This window comes from Meles meles, chromosome 8 (genome assembly GCF_922984935.1).
Source record: "Meles meles chromosome 8, mMelMel3.1 paternal haplotype, whole genome shotgun sequence".
Lineage (NCBI taxonomy): Eukaryota > Metazoa > Chordata > Mammalia > Carnivora > Mustelidae > Meles > Meles meles.
The window spans coordinates 81,180,282-81,196,302 of NC_060073.1; the positions used below are offsets into that span (position 1 = coordinate 81,180,282).

The 16,021-nt window shown below is 36.1% G+C and overlaps 1 protein-coding gene across 7 annotated transcripts in view; it reads right to left on the reverse strand.

Moving 5' to 3' along the window:
- The window catches only part of ARHGAP42 (Rho GTPase activating protein 42), a 314,994-nt gene that overhangs the window by 200,994 nt on the left and 97,979 nt on the right, over window positions 1-16,021 (reverse strand). For all 7 annotated transcript variants that reach the window (XM_046017388.1, XM_046017387.1, XM_046017393.1 and 4 more), the window contains one exon: window positions 13,218-13,279. In XM_046017388.1, the coding sequence (XP_045873344.1) occupies window positions 13,218-13,279 (62 nt within the window). The remainder of the gene's footprint in view (window positions 1-13,217; window positions 13,280-16,021) is intronic.

Consider the following 16,021-nt stretch of genomic DNA (forward strand, 5'->3'; position numbering starts at 1 on the left):
CAAAGTGTTTTGTTAGCTATAATAATGATTTAACAATTTGTTTTCCTTCTTAAAATGGAGATGGTCTTCTTAAAGAATGATTTGAGTTCAAGTTTCTTTCATCTTTTTAAAGTCTATTTATTTATTTATATTATTTCTGGGCCGGGGGGTAAGGACTAGGAGAGGGAGAGAGAGAATCATAAGCAGGCTCCACAGCCCAGCACAGAGCCCAATGCTGGGCTGGATCTTACGACCCCAGAATCATGACCTGAGCGGAAAGCAAGAGTCGGGCACTTAACCGACTGAGCCACCCAAGCCTTCCTTAAAGTCTCTTTAAAATTTTCCAAAGAAATATAAATAAATGTTTTCTTTTTCTCTCAGTAACATTATAAACCACAGCAAAGAACATTCAAGAGTCCCTCTGCAGATGTGAACACCAACTGACATCATTTAGCAACTGGGCAAACACTGACCACAGGAGCCTTGAAACACATTAAGGACATCACATAAAGACTTTGGTCTTTATCTGTTTCTGGTTTACGTATCCTAACTCCACCCTGGAAGTACCTAAAAACCTCAGTGCTAACCTAGAAGTAGGAATCAATGTGCGGTCTATAAAAATTAAGAGTATCTGAAAAATTATGGAAAAGAAATTATAATCACACTTCTTAGGGAATTAGCAGGTATTATCTAGGAACTACCACTGTGAATATGAAACTCAAGACTTTATTGTGGCTTGTAGTACTTTTTCAACATCTACTGCTACCAAGAATTATGGCAGTACTAGCAGATTAGGATTCTGTAACAAAAACTGTCAATAAAAACTTGAGAAATCACAGAGAAATTCCTGAATATGGAATCAAGAATTCCTAAATATCAAGGGGGAAAAATGTAGCTCACAGGCTTAAAAATCAAATATTCATGTACTAACCTTAAACCCCTTCATTATTCTGCATTTGGATACATATTTGAAGAGCTCCATGGTAATCTGATTTTATTTTTTAAAAAATTATATAGCCTTAATGTAGCAAGCACTGTTCTAAGAGCTTTACAAATATTAATTCAGTTAATCTCCATAATAACCCTACACTGGGAAGGTTGTTATCCTATTACTAATGAGGAAACTGAAATACACAAATGTTACAGTAAGGTACCCAACTCACCCACAGGTAATAAGCAGATCTACTGATTTCATATTCTGTTCTTAGCCATTATGGTCTGCTGCCTCTCCTAAACTATCCCAAGCTAACCTCAACACATTTCCCCACTCTCTCCCATTCAGCATCCCCTCCGTGTACACTGGCATCCTCCTTCTTATAGAAACTTACTACCATGTCCCCCTCTTTCATCTCTGCTGCCCTTTATTCCCACATAATCAGGTGTTGCCCCATCCACTCTATTTCCATGCATCTCTTGCTTTCATCTCTCCCTCTCCATCTCCACTAGTAGAATTATAATTTAGGACCTCATTTCCTTTTAGCATTAATACAATAACCTCCTAACACTACTAATAAAATGGATTTATTCAGTATGCATTTATTAATCCAGACCCCTTGCTAAATGTTGTTAATGCAAAAATGAATCAAAGCTCTGCTTTTGAGGGTGACATATCAGGGCCTCCAGCTCTGATGATGTAACCTGAAAATACTCATTGAAGTTCTACTGCCTTCTGAACTATGTCCAAACTCCTTACTTAACTTTCAGGTTTTCCATAACACGGATTTTTTTTTTTTATTCTACCCTATCACACAAACCAAGTTTTTCCCCTCTAAAGCCACCCATGTTTTCACATCCCCCGAATATGTGCTCATGTTCTCTTTCCTATCACAGCACTTTTTGTGCCACCATTATATGGTCTGGCAGTCCTATCCAACTATCAAGGCTCAGCTTTCTCAGATACTCCCAACCAGACAAAACTTCCCAGGAACCAGAGACTCTTATACCACCCTGAACTTGACCCAGAGCACTTATCAGTCTGCCTTGTATTTTCCTGTTTACAAACAAGTTCTAATGTACCAAAGCACAATTACATTTTATCCTTTTGGTGAAATACATTCTCTAATATTCACCCTAGGAAGAGGTAGCTCAGCCAGTCTTTTTCTCCCTATACTTCACTTCTGTCACTTGACATTTCCTTCCCTCCTCTCTTCTTCTTCCTACGTGCTGTTGCTAGCACATGTCATTTAAGACCTGGCACAGGGACATCTGGGTGGCTCAGTTGGTTCAAAGTCTGCCTTCGGCTTAGGCCATGATCCCAGAGTCCTAGGATCGAGTCCCACACTGGGCCCCTTGCACAGCAGGAAGCCTCCTTCTCCCTATGTCTGCTGTTCTTCCTGCTTGTGGTCTCTCTCCCTCTCTCTGACAAATAAAATAATTTTTAAAAAAGTACCTGGTACAGGGGCGCCTGGGTGGCTCAGTGGGTTAAAGCCTCTGCCTTCGGCTCAGGTCATGATCCCCGGGTGCTGGGATCGAGTCCCGCATCGGGCTCTCTGCTCAGCAGGGACCCTGCTTCCTCCTCTCTCTCTGCCTGCCTCTCTGCCTACTTGTGATATCTCTCTGTCAAATAAATAAAATCTTAAAAAAAAAAAAAAAAAAGTACCTGGTACAAATTCTGTCTCCTCCACAAAGCCTTTTCTAAATCTTTTCAACTAAAAGTAATTTCTCCCACCTTTGAATTCCCGAATATTCTTCCTGTGCGGCTTTTCTAGCTTGCATCATTTGGTGCATCACTGATGTTATTTATATACAAATCTACCAATAACTCAGCACCTCAGGAAAGGACACTTCTCTTACTCATTCCCTAGGATATCTATTACAGCACAGAGACCATCAGATGACAAGGATAATGGATGAATAATGGGTTAATGGGTGACTGCACTTACACACGCTGGTCCTGGCCTGATCAAGAAGCTAATAAAATTAAAGGGAATGAGATAACTCTAGAGGAAGGAGGATGGCAGGAATAGGCAGACGTACATTAAGGGGTAAATCACTAGGCATTCCTAGCCTTTTTCAAGCAATACCCATGCTAGACCTATTTTTAGTCTAGTGAAGCCAACATGAATGGTTTGTAACTTATGAAATTTACTTCATGAAAAAAATAAATGACATGTCAAGCTGGAATTCTGATGACATTCCTATAGACAGATGGTTACAATATTGGTTTGCTTCTGTGAACTATCAGTACTCACTAACCAAAGACCTCAAGTAAGGCCCTGTGAATTACTGGGGATGAAGACAGCTATAAGTAGTCGGGTATGTGGTTTAGAGGTACACTTCTGGAAGCAGGGTGGTTTTTCAGTTCTCCTACTTATAAACATCAATAGGTAGGCCTCAATATTTTCACTTATAAAAGTAGGATAATAGAATTTAGCTCAAACAGTGGATATAAGGATTAAATAAGAGTATGCAAAAGTGCTTAACACAGTGTCTGACATACAGAAGAGATTAAGCAACACTAGTTATTATACAAATATATTTCATCCGAATTCAATTCAGCAACCATCCCTGAGTTTCAACTTATCAAAAAACAACATTAGGCATTAAAGAGAATAAAGACAAGAAACCTCCCCTATCTTGAGAGCTTATTAGCCTAAAAGACCGGCTAGTACTCCCAATTAAGTATAAGTCAGATAATGTTAAGAGACACCCTACAAGATACACTAGAAATGCAGAAATGTTAAGAGACACCCTACAAGATACAGTAAACACACTAGTCCAGGAGTTCTCAACTGGGGATATCTGGCAATATCTGGAGACATCTTGGCTTATCCCAGCTGGCGTCATCAGGTCAGAGGTCTCCTACCAGTATTTGGAGGGTAGTGGGCAGAGATGCAGAACATCCTACAATGTACATCCTACAATGCACAAGATAGTCTTCCACAATAGGGAGTTATTTTGCCCAATGTGTCGATAGTCCTAGGTTGAGAATCCCTCTTCAAACTAAATGACTCTGTTCTGGAGTGCCAGGTCCCACATCTCTACCCATTGCCTGATTCACTGTGGATGAGATGGGCTTCCTGAGGCTTTGACAGTGTGGAAATCTGCCAGTGTTCTGTAATAGTTACTGCTCTTGTAGACTTTATCTTTCTTCTGTTCTAGGCCTATTCATCCACATGTTTATTATCACATGCTCAACCAGGCAATGATCAGATCCTATGAAGCTGCCTAAACTCCCAGTTTTATCATACCCCCACTGTGGCTCATCTCACCTCCTTTCAAGCTCCAGTTATAAAACAGAGGTTTGCATGAAAGTATCAAACTATTCTTGTTTTCTGGAGCTGGCAGTAAAACCTGCCATTTGCCTGAAGAAGTAAAAGGTTAAAAAAAAATACTGTTACCTAACTGTTGCCAATTAAAATAATGAACCTTCAAATGACTGAATTATCCAGTGTATAAATTTACCATAGATTACACTCTTGTTGCTACAATTGTCATTCTTGATCATTTAACAACTTAAAATACATAGTAAAAAAAAAAAAAAAGTTGCTATTTTGACATTTTCTGCCCTACCATAAAGTATGCTCTTCATCAGTGTCTTCTGAAACAATTTCCTGTTGCTTTAAAACGTTCATTGTGTATTAACCTTGAAAGCAAGGACTCAAAGAGTTATTTACACACTCACATTCATAGCAGCATTATTCACCATAGCCAAAAGGTGCAAACAATCCAAGTATCCATCAATAGATGGATAGATAAACAAAATGTGAAATACAAACACACACAGGATTATTCTTAAGTATTAAAGAGGAAATAAATTCCAACATATGCTACAACATGCACAAGCCTTGAGGACATTATGCAAAGTGAAAAAAGCCAGTCACAAAGAGTGAATATTGTATGATTCCACTTACATGAAGTATTTGAAGTAGTTAAACTCACAGAAATAGAAAAGTAGAATGATGGCATCCAGGGGTTGAGGGGAGGGGAACTGGAGAGTTGTTTGATGGGCACAAAGTTTAAGTTTCACAGGTTCTGGAAATTGGCTGCACAATAATGAATATATTTACTACTAAACTGTACACTTTAAAAATGAGTAAGATGGCAAATTAAATAATGTGTATTTTGCCACAATTTTTGAAAAACATAGTTATTAATATTAATGTCATTCTTAGGCATTCTCTTCATAGAATCATTAACTAAAAATTCTTTACATATTTACAATTTTGTCAATTAAACCTCATCCAACTTTATTTACTCTCATTCTCAGCATAATCTCACCCAACCTCCAGTGAATTTAAATACCACTTATACATCAATGATCGCCAAATTTCTTTTTAAAAGCCCTGACTTCTCCTTACTTCTACTCAACAACTGCAGCTGACTGTCTAATACTTAACATGTCTGAAATGAAATTCTTGAGAATATACACTATACATACCTGTCCCCCACCATGATCATTCCATCTGAGGATTCCCATCTGGATTAAAAACCTGAGATAAGTGGTTTTCGGCAGGTGGACTTTGTCCCCAAAGGGACAAAATATCCGAAGATATTTTTGGTTGGTATAACTTGGCAGTGGGGGTGGGGGAGGCAAAGGAATACATGAAGAATGCAGAGGCCAGGGAAGCTGCTAAACATGTTACAATGCACAGGATAGAACTCCCTAACAAAAATTTATCTCGCCCAAGATGTCAATAGTGCTGAGTTAGAGAAACTACTATGAAGCACAATTGCCTCATCTCTCCCACAATCCATATTTGATGAATTAACAAATCAGCATAGCTGACTAAAATCATTCTTTTTCACTGATTCGCTACATTTTTTTCTATTTAGCTCTTCTTTAATATCTTAAAATAAAGTTTTTTGATTTCATACATAAAAGTTCTGCACATCCTTTGTTGAGTTATTTTTAAGTAGCTTATTCTTTTGTTGCAAGCTGAAGTTGTGTACAACAATGTTATTTATAATTATCAACCTAGCTAGACTTTTGTTTTTAATAAATTCTCTGTAGATTTAGAATTTTGTATGTGGGATAATCACATCAAGAAATGATACAAAGATACAATATCTTTTATGCCATTGGTTTTATTTCATTCCACAGACTTAGGACCCTCCAAAACAATATAGAATTTAAGCAAGAAGAGTGCACATCCTTGTCTGTTTCCTGATTTTTAAAGTGAATGTTTCCAATGTCTGGATGAATGAACATAGTGTTTTCTAACTCCTGTAAAATTTCAGACGCAATTCACTATCATACTATTCTGTTCACATGACAATGTTAACTAGAAATTTCATAAGGCCATTACTATGCTGTAATATACAAGAGTTGGATGATTTCCAAATCACAATAATTCCTTTGTGTCTGGAAACAGCCCTGATAGAGGAACACACGTAACATACTTTGTCCCTTTGGCCTCAGGTGATTGGTCAACGGTCTTTAAGTGGCCTGAGCTGGGCCAATCAGAGTTCATTTTAAGGTTTGTTTTGTTTTGTTTTTAGTTTACCAGGGGGGAATCAGGCTCCCTCCAGAAAGAATTTCCGTGAGGTTTAGTGGCAGTGTTTATAACTCACCTTGTGGAAGAAGCTAAGAATAAAGATGACAAACAAATGAAAGGCAGAAGTAAAAAGCCTCTTAGAGGCCTCAGAGTACATGATTTTAGCTCCTCCAGAATCTCACATGCAACATATTTTTCACATATAAATGAGATACCCCAGTTTCTTCACCATCAATTTTCTATTTGACTTGCAAATGAGTGTCCTGGGTGACGCACAACAAATTGCAATGTGAAATAACATAATGCATCTTGATAAGAATTCAATAGTCAGACTTGTGTTTCAATTATGAATTCTGATCCTAAGGCAAATGGCAAGATTCTGAATAATTTGTTAACTTTAATTAGTATTATAACATAAAGTATAATATAATAAGTTATTATACTTTTTATTTTTTTAATTTTACAAAATGTTACCATTAGGAGAAACTGTGTAAAGATACACCAGATTTCTGTATTATTCTTTATAATTGTGTGTGAATTTATAATTACCTCAATTTTTTTTTAAAGCCTTCATTCTCTTTATTCCTGGTGGTAATTAAATTTGTAACTTCTTCGGTAGTACATGAACACTATGACTATGGTTTAATTACAAACAAGAATAAAAACATTCTGCTCAATGAAGAATACCTTAACCCCTTATTTCTGAGTATCCGGTTGGTGTCTCAGCTTATATTTCCCACCCATCCACAGCCTTGTTACATTACTTAAAATTTCCTTTCATGATCTCTTTGCCAATGTTTTTCTAGCCTACTTTATGTCTACTTAGGTTTATTTTCTCCGCCCTTTAAAATCAAATGCCACATCCAGGTCTTAAAGAACTTTTGTGGAATGGTTACACAATGGCTTTCGATATATTTCATCTTTTATAATATGAAAGTATCTTCGTACTTATTATCAAAAAAATCAAAGCATGGTTTATATAAAAAACAAACAAACAAACACGGTTTATAAATGTAGCAAAGACTACCATATCCCAAGTGTACCAATGAGAAATGATCGCTGACATCAGAGTAGAAGTATTTCTGAAAGCACAAAGATAAAAATAGAAAGATTTCAACATGATGTGTAATTATAAGATTCCAAAGTAAAGCAGCCTATACAACTGGGATAAATGACTAAGTCGGGAAGATGCAAGAAATAGAGATAGGAGGAAAGAGATGGGCAGCACAGGTGCTATGCCTGGCAGCAGGCTACTGTAGCTCATATGAACAGTGACAGCCCTAAGCAACAGAAAACTTCACACCCAAAGAGTCATGCCAAAGTAGCAAAACTAAAATGAAAATCTTCAATTCCAGTTTATATCTGGACTGTAAAAGCATGTGAAAGTTTTTTATTCAAGCATCCTATTTTATTTTTTTTTAATTTTTTGTATTAACACATAATGTATTATTTTTTTCAGGGTTACAGGTCTGTTACTTATCAGTCTTACACAACTCATAGCACTCACCATAGCCCATACCCTCCCCAATATCTACCACCCAGCCAACCTATCCAACCTATCCCTCCCGCTCCCCTCCCCTCAGCAACCCTCAGTTTGTTTCCTGAGATTAAGAGTCTCTTATGGTTTGTCTCCCTCTCTGGTTTCCTCTTGTTTCATTTTTCCCTCCCTTCTCCTATGATCTTATTTCTCAAATTCCTCATACCAGTGAGATCATACGATAATTGTCTTTCTCTGACTGACCTATTTTGCTTAGCATAATACCCTCTAGTTCCATCTACATTGTTGCAAATGGCAAGATTTCGGGGGTTTTGATGGCTGCATAATATTCCATTGTGTGTGTGTGTGTATGTGTGTGTATACATACACACACATACACACACACACACACACACACACCACATCTTTTTTATCCATTCATCTGTTGACGGGCATCTAGACTCTTTCCATAGTTTGGCTATTGTGGACATTTCAAGCATCCTATTTTAAATTAATTTTAATTTTAAATTAATTGCTTTTAAAACAGCACTATGTGGTGGAAAGTTCCCTTTAAATCCTTCCATACAGTGAAAGTTAATCTTAAAAAAGAATCAGAATTAAGGGATCTTGGGAAAGTGGAAAATATAAAGACTGGATGTTTACTATCATCTATTCAATTACAAATCTTTAAATCTAGGAATTTGATATATACCCATGACATACCATCTATGAAAATGGCATCAATCACACACATACTCAAAATTCATAGCTAGATATTAGCGAAACTGATATTTGTATACCAAAATATAAATACATTTTTTAAATTTGCACCAGCTAATTTACCTTGGTTGACAACTAGTTATTACAGCAGTACTTGAGCATACAAATCTTAATTTTACTAAGGGAAAATAAAACCTTTCCAAATATCCTTTTTCAAGAGCTAATACAGAACAAGACCACTGAGTTTCAGATTTATCTCTTTCATTCTCCTTTTTTATACTTTGGGGTAGAAATGTCAATGAGCAACGAAATAACTAAAAAGCCACCTGCCAGGATAGGCTTCACAGTCTGACCACTATATCATACCTATTAAAAGAAAATTTTAGAATTTTAACACACATTTCCAGTTAGTGTCTTAAATCTTTTTCAGTTTGAAATCAAAAGACATAATACTCAAGTATTTCTGAAATCCTAGCAACTACCCTATTCAAGTCCTTCACACTAAACTAATGAATTTCCTCAAAGAAAGTTTATTTCTCTTAAACTTGTCCACAATGAACTTAGTCAAACAATCTGAGAAACGGTAAATAAGAAGCTATGATAACTCTCAACAACCACCTTTTCTTTTTCTGTATGTTAACTAAACACTACTAAATTTTGGCTAACCAATATGGCCAATATATACACGGAAACACCCAATACTTAGAAAAAAATACAAAAGAGGTCAGGCCTTTGCCCTTGCAGACCTCTGCTCTTCAATAAAAAAGGGAAGACACAGGATCTGAAAGATTGACTTCCAGTGAGCTGGAAGTCCAAAAACCAGAAAAGGAGTCCTACGTCTTCGGCTCTGTCACTTACTAGTGGTGTAACTCATTTACGGTCTGAGCTCAGTTTCAGGTTGTGGTAAAAATAAAATACAAGTGTATATAAAAATACTTTGCACATTTAAAAAAATACAAATGAGTACTAGGACTATTATCAATAAAAATTAAATCCACTAGTGTTGCAGTCATGTTGAATTGTGTGTGATCAATTCTCAATTCTATCTTAGTATTTTGCCACATACTAGAAAGAGGAAACCTCTGCAATTCAATAAATGTAAAAATCAGAACTTTGAACATGGAGAACATTGAGATGGCTTGTTTTTTTAGGTTTCAGGTGAAATCACTGTATAAAGATGTTGGTGTATAGGCCAGCATACCTAAAATTTGTTTCTAAGGGGTTGCTGGGGGGAGGTGGGATTGGGAGAGGGGGAGCGGGCTATGGACATTGGGGAGGGGAGGCGAACCATAAGAGACTATGGACTCTGAAAAACAACCTGAGGGTTTTGAAGGGTCAGGGGTGGGAGGTTGGGGGAACAGGTGGTGGGTAATGGGGAGGGCACGTTTTGCATGGAGCACTGGGTGTTGTGCAAAAAGAATGAATACTGTTACGCTGAAAAAATAAATAAAATGGAAAAAAAAAAAAAGTGGAACAGACTTTTAAAAGTCCTGATTTTGTCTTCCGTTCCTCCGCCGCTTGCCGGGAGCCGGCCCCTCCCACCGCGGTCTATCTTCCCATCGTTTTAGATTCACTTCTCCGCCAGTCCTACCTTTCAGAAAGTGGTTGATTTCCTGTTTCTAGAGTTGCTGTTCTTCTTCTCTTCGCTCTCCCGTTGGATTTGTAGGTGTTTGCAATGTTTAGATAAGCTATCGAGCTGATCTCCTGCTACCTGATGTAGTCTCAGGCTGCTACTTCTCCGCCATCTTGACTCCTCCCCCCTGTTTAATAATTACTTTTATATAATCTCTGTGGACATGTAATCCATTAGGCTTTTATCTATAGATTTTTCTTCATTATTTTGCATACTTTATTTCAGATCTTCCTTGAAACAACAGGTAAAGCAATCGAAACCTGCAATATGACTTCACTCATGAATGCAGAACTTCCTCCTTGCATCAACATGAGAAACATGGCTGAAGGCAGAAATGAAGATCTCTGAAACACTAAGAGCCTGCATTTCAATCTCCATTTCCACTGCCTATAAGACACTCTACCACATTCCCTAGCCCTTTCTTCTCATTGGTCTTTGCTCTTTATTCAGTCATCACTTTGGATGACCTCAAGATTCTGCTCATAAACATCCAAATTTACAAGCTCAGGCTTCTTGATTCCCAAGGTCTGTCTCCCTCCTTAGCCACATCTTAACTTCATTACTATCTGGACCAACTCCACTGCCAAATTCAGCATGTTTCAACTCACACTCTCAATCACAACTTCCTTATCTCTGAATTTCTTTTATTGTTAGTGAACTGTCAACATAGTACAGTAGTAATGCTTGCTGTCTCTGCTCTCTAAAGCCATCAGTCACCTCCTGACTCAGCTATAGTTATAATTACTCAAGACCCACTTTCATATTACACAGATCCATGAGCCTATAATCAAGCATACCTTCTGTGCCCACCACTTGAATCTTACCTCCTAACTCTTCTTACTGCTCAGTCCATGGCTCTAGGTATTGCTAGAAAAATCTGTGAAAGCATGACCATTAGTCTTTCCTTGACATATTTATGATGTCTACCTTTAATGGTTCATTATTACTAACCCATGGTCCCTTTTCTCTTATATAACTGGCTCTTGACTTTCTAAACTATTTCTATACACCACTCTTAGAGCAGATAACCACTCCTTGATACATACTATTATCCTCTCTCTAAACAATTTAAAGTCCAAAGTTCTATATTCTAACTTATGATCTTTCTTTCCTCCCAGTTCAGAGGAAGGACCTTTTCCTCTGATGTCTTCAGGTTTCTTCAATACTATAGGAACACTTCTTTGGCTCTTTTTACTCCTACAAACTACAACAGACTTTCCCATATTCTTTCAATACATTTTCTAAAATTATAGCCCATGTTAGCTGGCTTATCATTTCCTGAACTACTTGCACAGGATTTAAATAACAACCTCACTCAACCCTGAACCATATATTCTCCTGGCTTCCATACCATTTACAACTCTATCTTTACATTCCCTAACCACTTTTTCCCATTCTCCTCATCAGCTCCTCTCTGGGCAGTAAGGCACCTCCTATTCACATGCCCCCATCAAACTTGGACTTCTATTGCATAGTTGAGAGAACTGAAGTAAGGATTATGGATAAAGCACTTGAAAGTATACTATTTAGTCTTAAGACTCCTATCCAACTTATCTCCACAAAAAAGCTTCCTCTGACCTACCCAGAAAGGGTCAGCCTCCCATAATGCCTTATATGTATCTAACACATATTATACTGAATGGCTAGTTACCTAGTACTAGGGCCAGATCATTTTCCTAAGAAAATATCCTAAGATATTTCCTAAGAAAATATAGTCACCCCTGACGCCTCCACCTTATCTATCTCTCACAGCACCATCAAATTAATCTTTTCTAAATCCCATATTGATTATCCCATTCTTTTCAGAAACTAGCAATTTCGTCTTCCTATAACACACACCAAAATTTAAGCTCAGTTCTTAAACCCTATATATGGCCAAAACTACCAATCTTCTAATACCTTCTGGAACCATCCATTTGCCTTATTCTAAAAATATATACAGTACTTTCTCCCACCTTGTGTCCTCTACTCAAGTTCATTTATATGACTGCTAAGTAACGGTTGTGTGATTCTTTCTTAGCTCAGGCAGTATTTTCTGAGTCAAGCCATCCATCGGAAACTGCTCTCCTTATCCAGTCAGCAGAATGACACTACATTTAATCCACATTGAATACATAGTTGTATATATAATTTCCCAAAGAATGGTGAAGCCAGTGATCAAGATTACATTTAAACAAGTCTGAAACCCTCACTATAAGTGACAACATCTTTATTACCATCAATATTTATTATGTGCCAGGTGCTGCTACAAATGCTTTAAAATGATTCTATGGGATATGTACTGCTATTTTTCCTATACACAAATGGGAAGCCAAGGTTATAGAGGCCTTCACAGATATATGAACAAAATGGGTACAAAATAATATTGGTAAATGAATAAATGTATTACTAATAACTATACTCTGATGCTGTCACATAAATTAATCCATCAGCTTACAATGCTTTCCCCACTCTTTGCAGCCAAGCAAAATCCTCCCAGCCTTTCAGACACAACTGAAATGTCACCTTTTTAAGAAAGTCTCCTCAACATTTAGAAGAAGGAAGGAAAGAAGGAAAAAAGGAAGGAAGGAAAAGAAAAAAAATAAGTAAGTTAGTCTCCTGCTAACACCCTGGCAAAATTATTTGCTCCTTCTATGAATTGTCTTTAATACTTAGAATTTATCTTTATTATAACACTGAAGCTTTTCTGAAGTTTACTCAATTAGAATGAGTTTATGATGACAATTCAATATTTTTAATTCTTGAAAGAACTAACTGGAAAGCAAATTTACATCTGATGAACAAATGAAATAAACAAATGGTATATATAATCATTAGCAATAATTGATAATCATACTCAGAATCATTTCTGTAACTTTTAGTACATCTATGAGATTGTAAGGTCTGGGATAGCCTAAGCCTAATTCAGAAGGTTCAGTTTTTTAATATGTCCAAACAAGTTTTATTCTTAAAAAATGGGGAACAGACTTACCAGTCTCCTCCTTTCTTCTTCTACTGCAATGAGTAATCTTGCAAATTCCTTTAGTGACTGAGCTATTCAGAAGATTAAAAAAAAAAAAAAAAGCATTAACCTCTTTTCATTGCTAATTTTAATTGCATAGGAATAAACAGTACAATGAAACTGGTTATAAATGTGTATATATTCTGTGGCTTTATGCTTCTATAAGCATAGAACAGTATACACAGTAGGATCTCAATGACTAATAGCTTTAGATAACAGATATTTGTGTACTGCAAATTAAAGTCTAGCACACACAAAGTATATTTTTTCTTCAAAGACGCTAGGGAAATACAGTTTATGTATGTAATGTATAAAACTTAATAAATAAAAGTTTACTACCGAAATTGCTTCTAAACAGAATCCGACAAATAATGAATATATTAAACCTCTAAGAAGCAATAAATCCGGCACTATTTAGATATACTTAGTAGCAGCCAGTAACAATGTCTCCCACTGACTTCTGTCCAGAAGCACAGCAGTTATAGATACTTAAAACCAGATCTGTCTTCTGTATTACTCCTGTATCAAGGTAGTTTACTCTGTGAGTCACCAGGGTGGCCAGAAGGACTACCAGCATCAGCATTTGGGGAGTTCCTTAGAAATACAGATTCAAGCCTCACTCCAGAGTCTGCATTTTAATAGAATCCTCAGGTGATCCATTTGCATACTGAAGTTTAGAAGCACTGCTTTACTTTTTTTCCTTTTTTGTTTTTTTTTTCCCAAGTTTTTAATTTAAATTCCAGTTAACAGACTGTTTTGTTAGTTTCGGGTACATAATTTATTGATTCAATACTTACATACAACACCTGGCACTCATTACAAGTTCAGAGAACTCTCTAGAGCAGGGCTTCTCCCCAGTCAACTGGAAGAAGCCCTGCTCTAGAGAGCTCTCTGAATTCTTATTGCTCTAAGTAGGGGCAAGTATCAAATACACAGAAACACTGGAAGAATAAACCAAAAAATAAACTGGGAGTTACAACAGCATATTTTTTAAAAATGCATAGTCCCAAATGGCAGTTGTAAAACAGTAATTCATCCATGTCAATTTCTGTATCTTATGCTTCATAATTAAAGTTGGAATGTTTTGATTACAAAACTAACAAAACAAATAAGGTGAATGCAAAAATTATTTCCATTTAAGCTTTGAAATTTCCTTTCATGTCTTTATTCTTTAGGCTCCCTACCATTTCCTTTCTACCTATACTAATATTAAAAACATTCTGTAAGACCAGAAGTCTAGTAACTCTGGCATAAAGCCTACAATAAAGGCAGGTAAATGAGGAAAATAAATCGAGAGTCTCATACGGTTCTTATTAAGAAAAATAATTTTTTTCCATTCAGGTTTTTGAAATTACAATCTAGGATTTTTCCCTCCATTCTTTTTAAAACTACTAGGCCTACACTAACTAACCTGATTTGAAATGCTATCCCTATGATTACTTCACATTGGATTTTATTCACAGTTGCCAAAAGAGAAATCAAAGGATTACCTGAGAGACTCAGATTAATCTGATAAACACATTAATGACCTTAGAGGAAATACAACTTTTTAATTTAGGAAAATGAGATTTTAATTTCTACAAAAATAACAGTAACAGTGCTAAAATACAACACAGTTGTGACAACAGTAAGTCAAACAGAAAAACATTTTACAAATATATAAAAAGTTTTAGCTGGAGTATATAATAGAATATTTATTTTTTATACTTTGGGTAAAGAAAGCATTCCATCACCCTGGGAGTTATTTTTATTTTTATTTTTTTATTTATGTTTATTGCTACTAAAGAACTCTATTGGTAAGTCTGAAAAAAGAAAAAAGTCAATAAAATTTTGGACAATGGAAGGTAAATCATTTTGGACTACAGGAATTAGAAGCAGCAGGTACTCCTGAAGGTGAGAAAGTAAGAGATGAAAGAAAGTTGATAGTAAGTTTAAAGTCTATATAATAAGCACTTAAACCCCAGAGTTCAAACTCAATGCCTCCCAAGCTTTTTATTTAAAAACAAAACAAAACAAACTAAAAACCAACTACCCTCAAATGCTGCTTTTATGGGAAGCTACTGGATAAGGCACTCTACTAAAACATGGGAATAAACCAAGAGAAGAGGATATGGGACCTAGAAGTAGGAGATCCGATTATAGCATGGGAGCAAATGAAATTCTTATGTCAACAGAGTGATATTCCAGGTCAACTGCTGTGCATGCAAAAGGTTCAGAGGGGATCTTATCTAGACTGGATCAACAGCTTACAGACTCCAGGAAATGTCTCCAGATAATAAAAATAGAACTGATCAATATCCTGATGTATCTAAATGTAAGGAAAGGAAATTTATACTCTTTTAAAAGAAAATTCAAAGGCAATTATTAACTCCTGGGAAAACAGTTATATAAGTAACACCATTAAAATAAATGAAATAACTTAGTCATATTACAAACAAAGTCACCATAATATAAACATAACAGTAAAAAACGAAAAGAGGGTATACAAGACTCAGGAAAAAGTCAAATGTTAGCAACATAATTATGATCTTGAAAGAAACAGAAGAATGGGCTAAAAGTTCAAAGTGGTCTTTGTGAGTAGTTAAGTGGCAAAGCTTGTAAGATGAGAGGTTGTTAGTTTTTATTAGGCCTGATAAAAATCTTTAGCTTTTTTAAAATAATGAAAAATAAAACATACTATAAATGCTTTATTTTCCTACTAGACTTAATTTTAGGAGGCTAAATTCATGAACTAATTTTCCCAAAGAGTTATGTAAATACCTACCACATAGAAG